The following is a 12718-nucleotide window of genomic DNA, read 5'->3' on the forward strand; positions in this document are numbered from 1 at the left end:
CTGTCCCTTATCTTGGGAATGTTCTGATCTGCAATTTTTTTATTTACTTTTTTCTAAAAGGTCCCCTTCTTGTATCTTGTACTGTGTAAACAGGCAAGATTATAACTTAAAAACAAAACAAAAAATCCCAATAACACTTAGTAAATGTACAGTGGAAAGCAGGTACAAGGGTTATTTTTTTTAAAGATTACTTTGTGGGTTTTATTGTTGTTCTGCACACTTTGAACCCAGTTTTCAAATTTCTGATTTGAACTGGAAAATATAGGCAACTCTAAAAGGAAAAGGGGGTGGGATTTTAAAGTGCTTGGAAGGCTGTGTCAGCTTTTTGTTAGCAAGAAAACCATATCTGAGAACTGTAAGGGATGTTAGCAACTAACTTTTTATAGGGATTAAAAAAAAAAATTGATTGTTTTGGAATCCCCTGCCTAAAAGAAAACACCTTCCATAAATTAAGAAATCTCTTTTTCTCAGTGGTGTCAAGATGGATTTAAACTTAAAAACCCAACAACACTCCTTTAAAAAGACTTAAGCAAATGGGTATTGTACCTAAAGAGGTATTGTCAGGCTTACCTTCTTCAAAACCAAGAGGACAGTCTTTCAAAGTACACGTGTAAGGTATGAAAATTAATTTCCACAGCAAAATATTGCAATGGACAATAAATATATTCTTCTAACTTTGGATTAAGGTAAATAAGGCTCTTTTACACTCTTTAACTGTTCAGAAATGCATACTCACAAGATACACTTTGAAAAAGGGATCCTAGTGTGCATACTTCATTTCAGTACCTTTTTCTTTCAATTGTTACATGACAGAATTTGTAGCTTTCTATGTATTTCAATGTTTTTATTCACTTTGTGTATGACACCACATCCTTTATAGCATACAAGACTAAGCATTGGGTACGCATTTTTGTTTCCTTTTGACTCTTGTTTATAATTCTGTTAACAGAAAAGTACCATTCTGTGTCCCTTTTTTATCTTCTAGATCCGTTTCCTGCTTTCAAATCCTGGCAGGAGGACAGTGAATCTGGAGAAGCTCAGCTTTCTCCGCAGGCTGGAAGGATGACTAATCATCCACTGGAAGAGGACTGTCATCCGATATTGTCACATCGTAGTTTGGATTTTGGGCAAAGTCAGCGTTTCTTACATGATCCAGAAACGTTAGATTCTTCTTCCAAAGCACTTTCTTTTGTGAGGTATGTATTTTAATGCAATTTGGTGGGTGTTGGGCAGGAGATGTTACTGCCAGTGCGAAAATACAGCTGTTTAGAACCTCATGGGTTTTCACAATATGAATTAATTGAAGACCAAGGTCAAATGTAGCATTATATGGCCATTTGGCTGTTCTGCCTGCACAGGAACTGCCATAGTGAGTCAGACTGGAGGTTCATCTGGGATGGTATTGTGTCTCTCAAAGTGGCCACTGGCAGATGTGGAGGGAAAGAGTACAAAAATAGGGCAAGCTTGCACAGATTTCCCTGGCATGTGGTCAGGGCTTCTGACAACCTGCTGTAATGGCACTTCCTGCGCTGAAGATAGTATTTATATCTTTCGTTTACCAGTCTTTACTGGACTGCTGGTCTGTGATTTTATGTAAGTTTTGGCTTTGCGGTTTGGTTTTGTTTTTTTTTTTTTCAGTAGCATGAGTATCTATTTTCATGTTGCATAGTTTTGCCTTTGTTTTGCGTAGCATGTTATCCATTCCCAGTAAAAGAGAGCCAGGTTATACAAACTATTGCAACTAAAGTGTGCAGTAATGGTCTGCGCAGATTCCTCATTTGAGCTGTGGAAAGTCTTCATTCAGGAGGGTTATGGGAAAGTATCAGCTGTTAGAGGGAGAGGTGTGGGACAGCAGTACAGTGAAGAGGTAGGATTCTTAATGCAGCTCTTCTCTTGCACATTTAGAGGATCGAGCCCATTTAACCCAGTGTATGAAAGTAGAGTTGTAACTGAACAAGCTGCAGGTTATTTGTTTGACACTCAGAAGTGTGATCCTCCAAAACTGTACATAACCTGTGACCTGTACTGTCTACTACTGTTAACTATGAAAGGGAGTTTAAGAAGAATTCCCATGCTATTAGGGAAGAAATAATCTCATAAAAATGAAAAAATCTGGAACAGGAAAGACCAAGTTTAGAGTCTTCAGTTCTCTGTCTGACATAGATTTATTGATGCAAAAAGATACTTGCCCAAGTTTTCTCCAGTTAGCTGCAGAAGATAGTTGACAAGTACTGTTAAAATGATGCAGAGGACTGACCTGCAGAAAAGTGCTGATTGTAATAGCTGTTCTCCTCATTCTGAGACTAATAAGGATCTACACTAGTAGATTATTAGATTAATATTTCTAATATCTTGAACTATGTAGATTTCACTAGCTATGTTGAGGGATCTTTGAGGCACCTTGTGTAACAAGTGTACTGGAAAATTGTCATGTTCTGTCCTGAAATAAAAAGGCTTATCACAAGCAGCAAATGTCAAGGAGCTAAACAAGTGCAAAAGATGATTTAAAACCGGAATCACATACTCTAGAAATATATTAGTAAGGCCAACAGATGATATAGATGTTTTTTACATAAGTATCTAGTAACTTGCCTCAGACAGTGAAGTGGAGCTGTCTAATTACCAAGGATTGTTGAGTGATAGCTTCAAGCCTAGGCTTTATTCTGTGCCCAGTACTTCAAAAAGTACTGAGTATCTAGAAACCTAGATAAGTAGCCTATCCACCAGAAAGATCTGAACTGTTTTAATGACAATGTAATTAATGGTACATTAGTTTATTACACTTGAATTTCAAATGCTGTTTTTCTGTTAGGGGTATTACTGTAATTAGAGAGGAAAAAATAACCCATCACATTTTGAAGGCAGCAGATCAAAGCATTTTGATTCAGTAAGTAAATAGCTCTGACTGAAAAGCTGAAAAGAATGGATTATGAACTGGAGAAAAAAAATGAAATTAGTCGTCTGTCACTCAAATATACAAGTTGTTTGCACTTGTTTAATTATTTAAATGACGTTTTAAAAATGTTTTTAATACAGAACACGAAGAGCGTCTTTCAGCTCAAAAGATGACAAAAGGGAAGACAAGACACCTTATCAGCTTGTCAAGAAATTACAGAAAAAAATAAAGCAATTTGAGGAACAATTTGAAAAAGAGAAAAACAGTAAGGTAAGTTACTGCTTCTGCTTTTATTTAGGCTAAAGGACTGCATGGTAAAGCTAAGTTACTTCTTGTAGTTCGTCACTGAATAACTGTGGGTTCACAAATGAGAATAATTTTGTTATACACTGCTGTCTGCAAAAGTGAACTGAGCAACAGCAATACTAGAAAATGTGCCATAATGCCTGAGCCCAAACAAGGGCAGACAGTGACATTTATGCAGTGAGAGTGAGGGGGTATCAGATGAGATATGTGGAGAGGCAGAAGCATCTTACCACTCTCTGGTTCAACTTCTGATGTCTTGTTTGAAGTTTATTTTCACAAGTGTTGCCCATTATGTTGGCGCTGAGATCTGATCTGGTACTAAGAGTGGCATCCACATTACTAGTCGCTTTCACTGTCATAAATATTACCAAATCTGAAAGAAGTATTTATAAACAAGACTTGGTGTGTTTGTTTTCATAAAATATAGTTTGTTTGTATCACTTTTCAGCCCTCCTATAGTGATATTGCAGCCAATCCAAAAGTTTTAAAATGGATGACTGAACTTACCAAATTAAGAAAGCAAATAAAAGGTAAGGGATGCTACAGTTTCTGGTTTTCTACAAATACAAATTACCGACATGACTAAAATGCCTAAGTCATTCAGTAAAATTCCCCAGGACAGTAAAAATGTTTCATGTCTAGATTCTGAATTACTCAAAAATCAAATAATTTTTGTGGCTTTGGTTTTAGTTCATTAGAAGAGAAACTTTGCCTATGCAAACTGTTATGTTCCTTTATTTGCAGTTAAACAAACTGAGAGAGTTATTTCTTTTAAACCTTTGGATTGAGCAGTTTTTCTCATTTCAGATGCAAAGCAGAGGAGCTCAGATGGAGAATTCATACCTCAAACACGTCCACGAAGTAACACTCTTCCAAAAAGCTTTGGTTCCTCTCTTGACCAAGAGGATGAAGAAAATGGAGATGAGATGCGGGTTGTGCAGAAAGAGAAGAAGCCCACCAAGGAAGCTACACTTGAACTAATTTTGAAAAGATTAAAGGAAAAACGAGTTGAGAGATGTTTGCCAGAAGATATAAAAGTAAGCGTAAGGTTATGGATAGGCTGTTTCTAAGAGAGTAACAGAGGGAAATAGCGCACTGTCAGACACTTCAGATATCACTTTGTTGGCAAAATGATGCCTCTGTCTAGCAGCCCTTTAGCAAGCCCTCGTGGGGGCAAGACTAGCAAGACTTTGTGGGGAAATGATCAAGATGAGCAATGATTGACATTTTTCTTCCTCACTCTTTCTTAAAATATTTGCAAGTATGTGCTGACAATGTCGGACAGCTTTAAATGGATGAAGGTGGGATGTATGGTATTAACTAAGCTAAGTTTGGCTAAGGCATCTGTATAGCTGATAATGTAGAAAAACTGTTGAAGTGACTTGTGTTTGAGATGCGACTTACTCTTCTGACAGAAAATGACAAAGGACCATTTGGTAGAAGAGAAAACATCTCTCCAGAAAAGTCTCCTGTATTATGAAAGCCAACATGGACGGCCGGTAATACTTGGTTTACTTCATCAAACTATATTAATGTATGCGTAGGCAACAGTAACTCTTGTGCATTAGTAATACTAGAATTTAATGCTGGGGGGGCAGGGTGGTGGTGGTGTTCTTCTCCAAAACCCAAAGTTACCTATTGGTTTCTGTGTCGCCATTAGAGGAAGCCATTGCATTGACTTCTTAAAAAAAATTACATATTAATAGGCCTTTTTTCCAAAGATCAGTAGCTTATTGGAGTTTGCGAAGTGATTGCTATTTTTTGCCTTACGTGTCTGCGAAGCAAAGAGAAATCTTAAAAATAAATGACGCTATTGAATTTCCTGGGAAAAGGCCAGAAATGTTGTTCTGGGTTTCACAAAAACAGAAATGAAAAGACACTTCCCCCCCTCCAAGTCTGTGGCATGTATCTTAAATAATTGGAGATACGGAAGTTAGAGAAAGTGACTAGCAATTAGTGCCTAAAGTTCTGGGTTTTTATCTTGGACAGTGATCAACATCACTAGTCCAATCACAAGATCTTTCCAGTTACTATTCTATCAGCCTTCTGGACTTGGCACACTAGCTTTATAATCAGCACTGCCATATAAATCTGACCAAGCCTTTCAGTGTAAAAGCCAAGGAAGAAAATGGTCTTGGAGATGTTGTCACAGTTCTATAAATCCCCTTAGGGAGAAATGCCAGTAGCTGTTCAGGATAGCCTTTAAGATTAATTACGTTAGTGTACACAGTGGCTGAGAATTGAGAGTAAATCGGATATCAGATAAAATCTCTCTACAGTTTCATCTTTTTCTTTTTTCCCCCTGTCATTTCTGTAGAATCATCATCAATGCTAGGCACACAGTCTTCTCCCCCAGTTCTTGGTCCCTTTTTTTCCTCTTTTCCATGCATCTTTAAAGATAGACGGTTTGCTTCTACTGAAGCTCCCTTAACTTTTAGGAAGTCTTTAAAACTTCTTCCTGAAAAATATAGGAAGTTAAAGTGAGAAAAGAGAGGAGGAAAAAGCACCCACTTATTCTGCTTTATCTGCATAAAACCCATTTCATACACACAATTTAAACTAGTTTTATGTTCCTATTTGGAATGTACGTGGCCTGGCATGAGAAGCATACCGCTTTGTGTTTGCTTGTATATTATTGAGTGACTGGTATAATTAATTCTGTGGTTTCTCTGCCTTTAGGTTACTAGAGAAGAAAGACATATTGTGAAGCCACTTTATGACAGATACAGACTTGTAAAACAAATGTTAACTAGAGCAAGCATTACTCCTATTCTTGTGAGTAAAACAAATGCTGTTTCTGTTTTTTTCCACTTTTGAGCTGCTAGGCTGCCTTTTAGAAGAGCTAGTAATAGTGTTCTGTAAAATACATCTTTCTTGTGGAAGATACAAGTTGTTGTTGTCATTGTACTTGAGGCATTTGATTTACTGCCAAGAGCCAGAGCAGTTCAAAGCTTTCTGTGACCTTGATGGCTCCTAGGAAGTAAATGGTTCTTGGTGGAAGTAAATAAACTGTTCTAACTTGCCATGGCTGAGACATTCCCAAGTCACTGTGCTAGGTATGGATCCACAGTACATATTGTACTTTTAGTACTCCCAAGAATAGTAACACCAGTTGCAGTGAAGCTTGCCTCTCTTCTGTACTGCAGCTTACTGTCACCAGAGGCATGAGTGATAGGATGGCCATAAGAACGATTTCATTCCTTCATGCTTCCCCAGTGTGAGACGTTATCAATGTCTGCAGCATCTGTACAACATCTGCACTTTTTCATTGTGTTTTCACTTCATTTCCTTCTAACTTGCAGTGCTTTCTACTCTTTTCTTTCCTCTCTCTGTGGTCTTGTAAGAGATGAGGAAGAAAAGTTTTCATACTATACAAGGAGATTGATGTAACCTTGTTTATAGTACCTGTAAAACAGTTGGGGAATGACAACAGGCTGTCTGTCTTTGTTCTTCATGACCTATAATCAAACTCTTGCATGCTGACCCAGGCTTGCAACAAAACAGTTTTGGTATTAGCTATTTGACCCTTTTAGAAGGAAGGGATTGCGTAGCTGATGTGAGATAATCTCTTTACATACAGATAGTTCTCTACCAGGTTTACATAGCTGGGCAGTGGCTTACTCAGCAGGAACTTAATCGGCTGTTTATGTTGACTCTGACTGTTCTTAGCTATCCCCTGTAAGCCAAAGTACATTGAGATGAAGGGACCAGTTCAACATCATTCCTTTCTTGCATGTACATTTTTGGGTAGCTGCTTTTATAGAAAAATGTGATTTACATTGCAGTCATATTTCAGTTTAAGGGCTTTTATATCAGTATCCCGTTTTGAACTCCATAAACACAGGTTGCTCTTAAAACACCTAAGCTTTTCTCCATGACTGGTGAGTCGTAGGTTATTGGTGGTGCCCTTGACTGGTTGAGTTTTATCCCATCTCTCACCTCAAAAACCTGACTCTTCAGCTGAGATGCATTTTATATTATCAGGAGCCTTATGACTGTATTGTAGTTGTTCATTTTTTTGTGGGTGGTGGTTTTTTTGGTTTTTTGGCTGTGAAATAAAGGGATGGGTGATTCAGAAGAGATCTTGGCAACATAATTCCTAATCTGTGCTGTAGGCAACATCTGTAAAATATTTTTTTCATAGGCCTGTGCTTTTGAACCTGTACGAGGTATGTGGAGCTCTCTAATTACTAAGGGTTGTTCAGTGTTAGCTTCTAGGTAGGCTATATTCAGTGCCAGGTATTTCCAGAATTGCTTTTTGGTTATATGCCACTTGCTTCCAAGAGATATCTCTTATGGTGTCACGGTATTACTAATCACATACACTGAAGCCTGTGTAGAAATGTCCAAAGAAGCAGGAAGCTATTTACCTCTCATGAACTCAAGTTTTTTGACAGGTCATTGTCTGTGTGGCTTTTGTGTTCCACCTTCGTTCTGTTCAAAGAGCCCATCTGTTGAAATAGCTTATGCTGTCCGGGGATAACAGATGAGCAGGGCATAATTGCATGTGTGCAACAGGCAGTTAACAGTAATACCTGTACAGCGCAGTGGCACCTGTTTTAGGCTGAGGTTCAAAAGATTTTGACTCTGAGGTGACAATAGATAACTCTTACATAGCACTTCCAATTGCAAGGCTTCAGAGTGGTCTAGAAAAAGAAACTGGCAGTATTATTCCCAATGTATGCCTGGCAGAAGATGAAAAACAGCTTTGGCATTGTGTAACTTTATTTTTATAATCTCCCTGTGGTTTGGTTTGGGAGGAACAAGAGTAAATGTGAAATTCAGAGATATCTCTGCGCTTTATGAATTTTTTGCAAAACACGGAGAGCAAGTGAGAGTGAGCGCTTTTTATCTTAAGTTAGAAGAAGACTATTAGAGTTTCAGGTATTTTTTACTTCTGTGTCAAGGATACTATGGGCATCTGAGCTTTTTGGGTTATATGGTTGTTTTGTCTGTGCTCTGTAAGTATGTTTGCAATCTTTTTTTCTTCTGAAAGAAGAAATACCTGTAGGTCTAAGGTGACTTGAACGACCTTCTGACCGCACACAGCATTTAAAGTCTAATGGCACATAATGAAACAAACTTAAAATTTTTGCAGGGGTCACCATCAACCAAGAGGCGGGGGCAGATGTTACAGCCCATTATTGAAGGTGAAACTGCCCATTTTTTTGAAGAAATTAAGGTGTGTATAATGCATTTTTAAAAAATACTTCCCAGCACTTGTAATGGGGAACTGAAATATTCATACTTGCTTTGAATCTCTGCTTTGACTTTCAGGAAGAAGAGGAGGAAAGTGATGGCTTGTCTACAGACCTGAATGATATCTTAAAAACTGCTGTCCAAACACAGTCTGTTTTAAGCCCAGTTGAAAACTCTGAGTCTGATGTTGAAGATGGTCAAGAGAAACTGACCCGGGACCTCAGGCTGTCAAGCACCCGCGCTGCTTCTATGTATGTAAAATTAAGAAGTGACTAATTCTATTATAGAAGTTGCAATTATTGCACTTACAGTCATGATACCAAATACATGATGTTGGGTGGAAAGCGGTGACACATTCAGCACTTCTCAGGAAGTGTTTGGCTTGGATGAGTGTTCTTTCCTCTGACATGTCTGACTAAGATCTCTTTGTATTCAGTGAATTGTTGAGTATCTTCTAAACCTTGTTCAGCCTTCCTTGAGGTGTGTAGACAGCAGAAAATTTATACCCTTTTATTAACCACTAGTTTGTTCTCAGTATTTCACAATTGGACAGGCAGTATGTTCCTTATGAGCAAGACAAATTTATTATTAGTGCAGCTAGCTCAGTTGTTTTTGAGTATGCTTTGAAGAATTTAAATTTTATTGTATGGCCAACAGTATTTTTCTTTCACTTGAAATTTTTAGGCCTGAATTATTGGAGCAACTGTGGAAAGCCAGAGCTGAAAAAAAGAAGCTACGTAAGACATTACGAGAATTTGAAGAGGAGTTTTATCAGCAGAATGGAAGGTTTGTTTAGCACAAAAACAGATGCTGTACAGCAGCCTCATTTTGTAGCCAAGTATTTTTTTGTTCAACTTTCTATATGAATGTTGCCAAATGGAATCTGATTGTGTATTTTTAATAGTGGAGGAAGCCTGCTCCTGAGTTTTGTTTCCTCTATTACAGTCTGTAAAGCATAATAATGAAAATGGAAGAAGGGTTTTCTTTTCCATTTAAAAAAAAAGGATTTTAGAATACTTATAAAACAATATTTTTTACATTAAACTCCCCCCCTCAGATTATCCCTCTGTTTTTAACATAGGGCAGGGAAGTTTGCATATTTGTCCTTTTTTCCAGTAGGTCAGTCCTGACAGTGGATATTTGCTTTACCAATAAAGGGTTATATAATTTTTGTTCTTTTCTGTATTGTTTAGTTCTTTTAGGCTTCTTATTTGAATATATGTTGCTAGAAATTTGATTGAACTGCTGCCTGTTGTGTGTAATAGGAGGTTTTTCAAGGTGTATCAGCTCATGAACAAAACTAACAACACTTGTAAGAGGTCAGTCACTTTCTTGACTGGCAGATGTTCTCACTTAACTATACTTTCTACTGTATTTCTCCTTAACTATAAACTCCAGGACCATTGGTCACAGAAATTCCACTAACATGGCTTCATCATGCATTTACTGAATTTGGGATGTAACTCCTTTTGATTTTAATGGCAAATAATGAGGTTAAAAATGAAGAGTTGATTTAAAAATAAGTCACATTAATAGATTAATTTATTATAGTTCAGTCTTAAATAAATAAGAATAATTCTCTGATATCAATTTGTGGGTCAGTCTACATACAGTGAAAATGTAGATCGACTTAAATTTATTTGTATTTTTCTGTAATGTATACACAGGATCTGAAATGAAAGTCTTCATATCCTGTTAATAAAATTTCCAGGAGAACTTAACGATTTATAAACAATGCTGCAACAGTTGTGCTGAATAAATGCTGCTGGGTTTTCTATTCAATTTTTTAGGTGATGGCAGTTTTAACTACAATGAGCTAAAATACAACGTGTCTGTTATTGGTGAACAAGCTTCCAAAAGTGTTTTTATTTGCCCTAAGATAACTGCACATAGCTGCTTTTGTATTTGGCTCGCTGCAGTAAGGAGGATTTTCTTGAAACTTTGGTGTGCTTCTTTTTACAGGAACGTACAGAAAGAAGATCGGGTCCCAATGCTTGATGAGTACAGGGAGTACAAGAAAATTAAAGCCAAACTTAGGCTGTTAGAAGTCCTTATCAGCAAACAAGATTCTTCAAAATCAATTTAAATTATATTCCTCCAACCCATTGAATAACATGATGTTTCCGTATAGTACCACTGTACTTAATGGGTGCTTGTGTTCATTTGTCATGCACTGTTGAAAGAATCCAGTTTGTGCACTTTATTGTGGTGCCACTATAACATGTTTGAAGGGTAAGTAGGTCCTGGCTAGAGAGCAAGTAAGATTTCTAAGTTCGAGACTGCTCTATCCAACTTTAGCAAACACAGTTTCCATCAAGGTTTTGTGTTACAGATGCATCCATCTTGTTCCAAAACAACCATAGCTTTTTTTTTTCTTTAGCATTCAAGAACTTTTGAGACTTTTGTTATTACCAACTTTTTGCGTTATCGAAGAAATTATTAATACCATAATGCTACACTGAACTACTCCTCTTGCCTATTTTTTATTATGGGGGAAAAAAGTCAGCAAATTAAACATACAGCTCTTTTTCCTGGAACATTTAAAAAACAGACTGAAATTCCTTTCAAAGGACTGCTGTGGAACAACTTTAATTTTTGGTATTCTAAATTGCACCTATAACACAGTAATAATTAACATCTATGGATTTTGCTCATTAGTGGTCACGTTTCCTCCTTGATAAAGATGACAGTGGACAAACCAGAAAGTGACCTTGCTTAGTGTCTTTTAAAACGTGGAAAACTGAAAAGTTATATCACATGCTGCCTACAGGACTTATGTTACTGTTGTTCATTTTATCATTTTATTGGTTATTGTTTATCAACTAGTGGTGACATAGTGTGTTGTCTGAATTGGATACTGCATCTCCACTTTCGGAAGATTTGAGGAACATAATGAACATTTCAGTGTATGGGAAATCTGATGGCACTCAGACTTGCATAGCTGCAGCAGAAAAGAGCTGGCTTAGGACAGTTAAAATTCCACTGTACCTGAAATAAGTATGGTATCAAGGGCTAAAATCAGTGTAGTTAATGCGCACCACAGGGTGAACTGTCGGTTTTGAGTGAAAAAATTACTGCTGTTTATCACAATTTTGTTTTACAGTTGGAGAATAAAAATAAGTTATCTAACCCTTATGATGTAAGCAAAACAGTTTATGGGCCTTGCATGATTTAGCTTCAGAGTTGAAACTAAATAATGTTTTGAGTATCACATCTGCTGTGCTGAATGATGATTTAGCTACTAGCTTTATGCTCTGCAACAGCCATCAGCAGCTGTTTTTGATCTGGCAAAATCTAAGTGTTAATTTTAACTGGTGCTTTCTCAAATTTTTTTTTTTTTTTCTTCAATGTATCAGTTTGATTGTGGCCATGTTTTGCATGCACCTACTCTCACTGCATGTTTTTATGACTGGCTAATGTCAACATAGCTATTATTCACACTGCTTTATGAAAGACCAAAAATGAACTTTCTCACAACGTAAGAAATGGCTCGCATGTAACCTCATAGACTTGCTGTTCTGTCATGAAGCATATGAAATAGGTTGAAAGTAGGATTTTTAGTGCTCAGATTTCATCTGTGTACTGTAGAATACTTCTTTTGTTTTACTCTGCTTGTAGGCATGTAATTTTGGAATTCAGAAAAAAAAAGCACTAAAACTATTGAGCACTGGTGGTATGCCTTTTTTTTTTTTTTTTTTTAACTGCAAAATGATGTGGGACCTGAGAGAATTACGAGGTTAAACTAGTCTTGAGACCATTTATCAATTTTATTCAGTTCCATTGTGCAATGTACACTTCAGTTACTTTTCTATCAGTCTGCAGACACGGGTGTTATCCAAACATTGAAACTAATGTGTACTGTATAGTGTTGTACATGAATGTTTGTGTTTTATATACCACATGCAAAATGTCAATATGCACTATTTAAATGTTTTAAATAATATATTCCTCCTTTATAATGCTTAAATCTATATGATTCCAATATTTTTATAAGTGAGTGAGTGATCAGACTGGTTCCAATTCAGAATTAACAGCTGCTTTGTGTTTGTTATGCAGTGTTTGGCTGTTTATTCAGTATAGTAGATAAGCATGGCAACAGTTATGCTGGGTGTGTTTTGTGCCATCCTTGTTGAGCAATAAATAAATGGTAGAACTAGGCATTTTGTGATATAACAGTTTTACTTTGGTAAAAGCAAAACCTATATATCTATATGGATATATAGATATGGAATATATATAACTAAACCAGATATAATTGCATTGCTATGTCTGGTGCTCATTGTATAGACTTTTATAATAAAAGTACCTTAACCTTTA

At 36.8% G+C, this 12718-nt stretch overlaps 1 protein-coding gene across 3 annotated transcripts in view; it reads left to right on the plus strand.

Moving 5' to 3' along the window:
• FAM13B (family with sequence similarity 13 member B) overlaps positions 1-12718 on the plus strand; it is a 51824-nt gene extending 39106 nt beyond the window's left edge. For 2 of the 3 annotated variants that reach the window (XM_029997900.2, XM_029997901.2), the window contains 10 exons: positions 986-1196; positions 3037-3166; positions 3651-3732; positions 4010-4239; positions 4618-4701; positions 5882-5977; positions 8301-8384; positions 8480-8652; positions 9086-9187; positions 10364-12718. In XM_029997900.2, coding sequence (XP_029853760.1) covers positions 986-1196; positions 3037-3166; positions 3651-3732; positions 4010-4239; positions 4618-4701; positions 5882-5977; positions 8301-8384; positions 8480-8652; positions 9086-9187; positions 10364-10487 — 1316 coding nt within the window. In that variant the 3' untranslated portion in view covers positions 10488-12718. The remainder of the gene's footprint in view (positions 1-985; positions 1197-3036; positions 3167-3650; positions 3733-4009; positions 4240-4617; positions 4702-5881; positions 5978-8300; positions 8385-8479; positions 8653-9085; positions 9188-10363) is intronic. The other variant, XM_029997902.2, reaches the window with a different exon arrangement.

Source organism: Aquila chrysaetos, chromosome 22 (assembly GCF_900496995.4).
Source record: "Aquila chrysaetos chrysaetos chromosome 22, bAquChr1.4, whole genome shotgun sequence".
Taxonomy (NCBI): Eukaryota; Metazoa; Chordata; class Aves; order Accipitriformes; family Accipitridae; genus Aquila; species Aquila chrysaetos.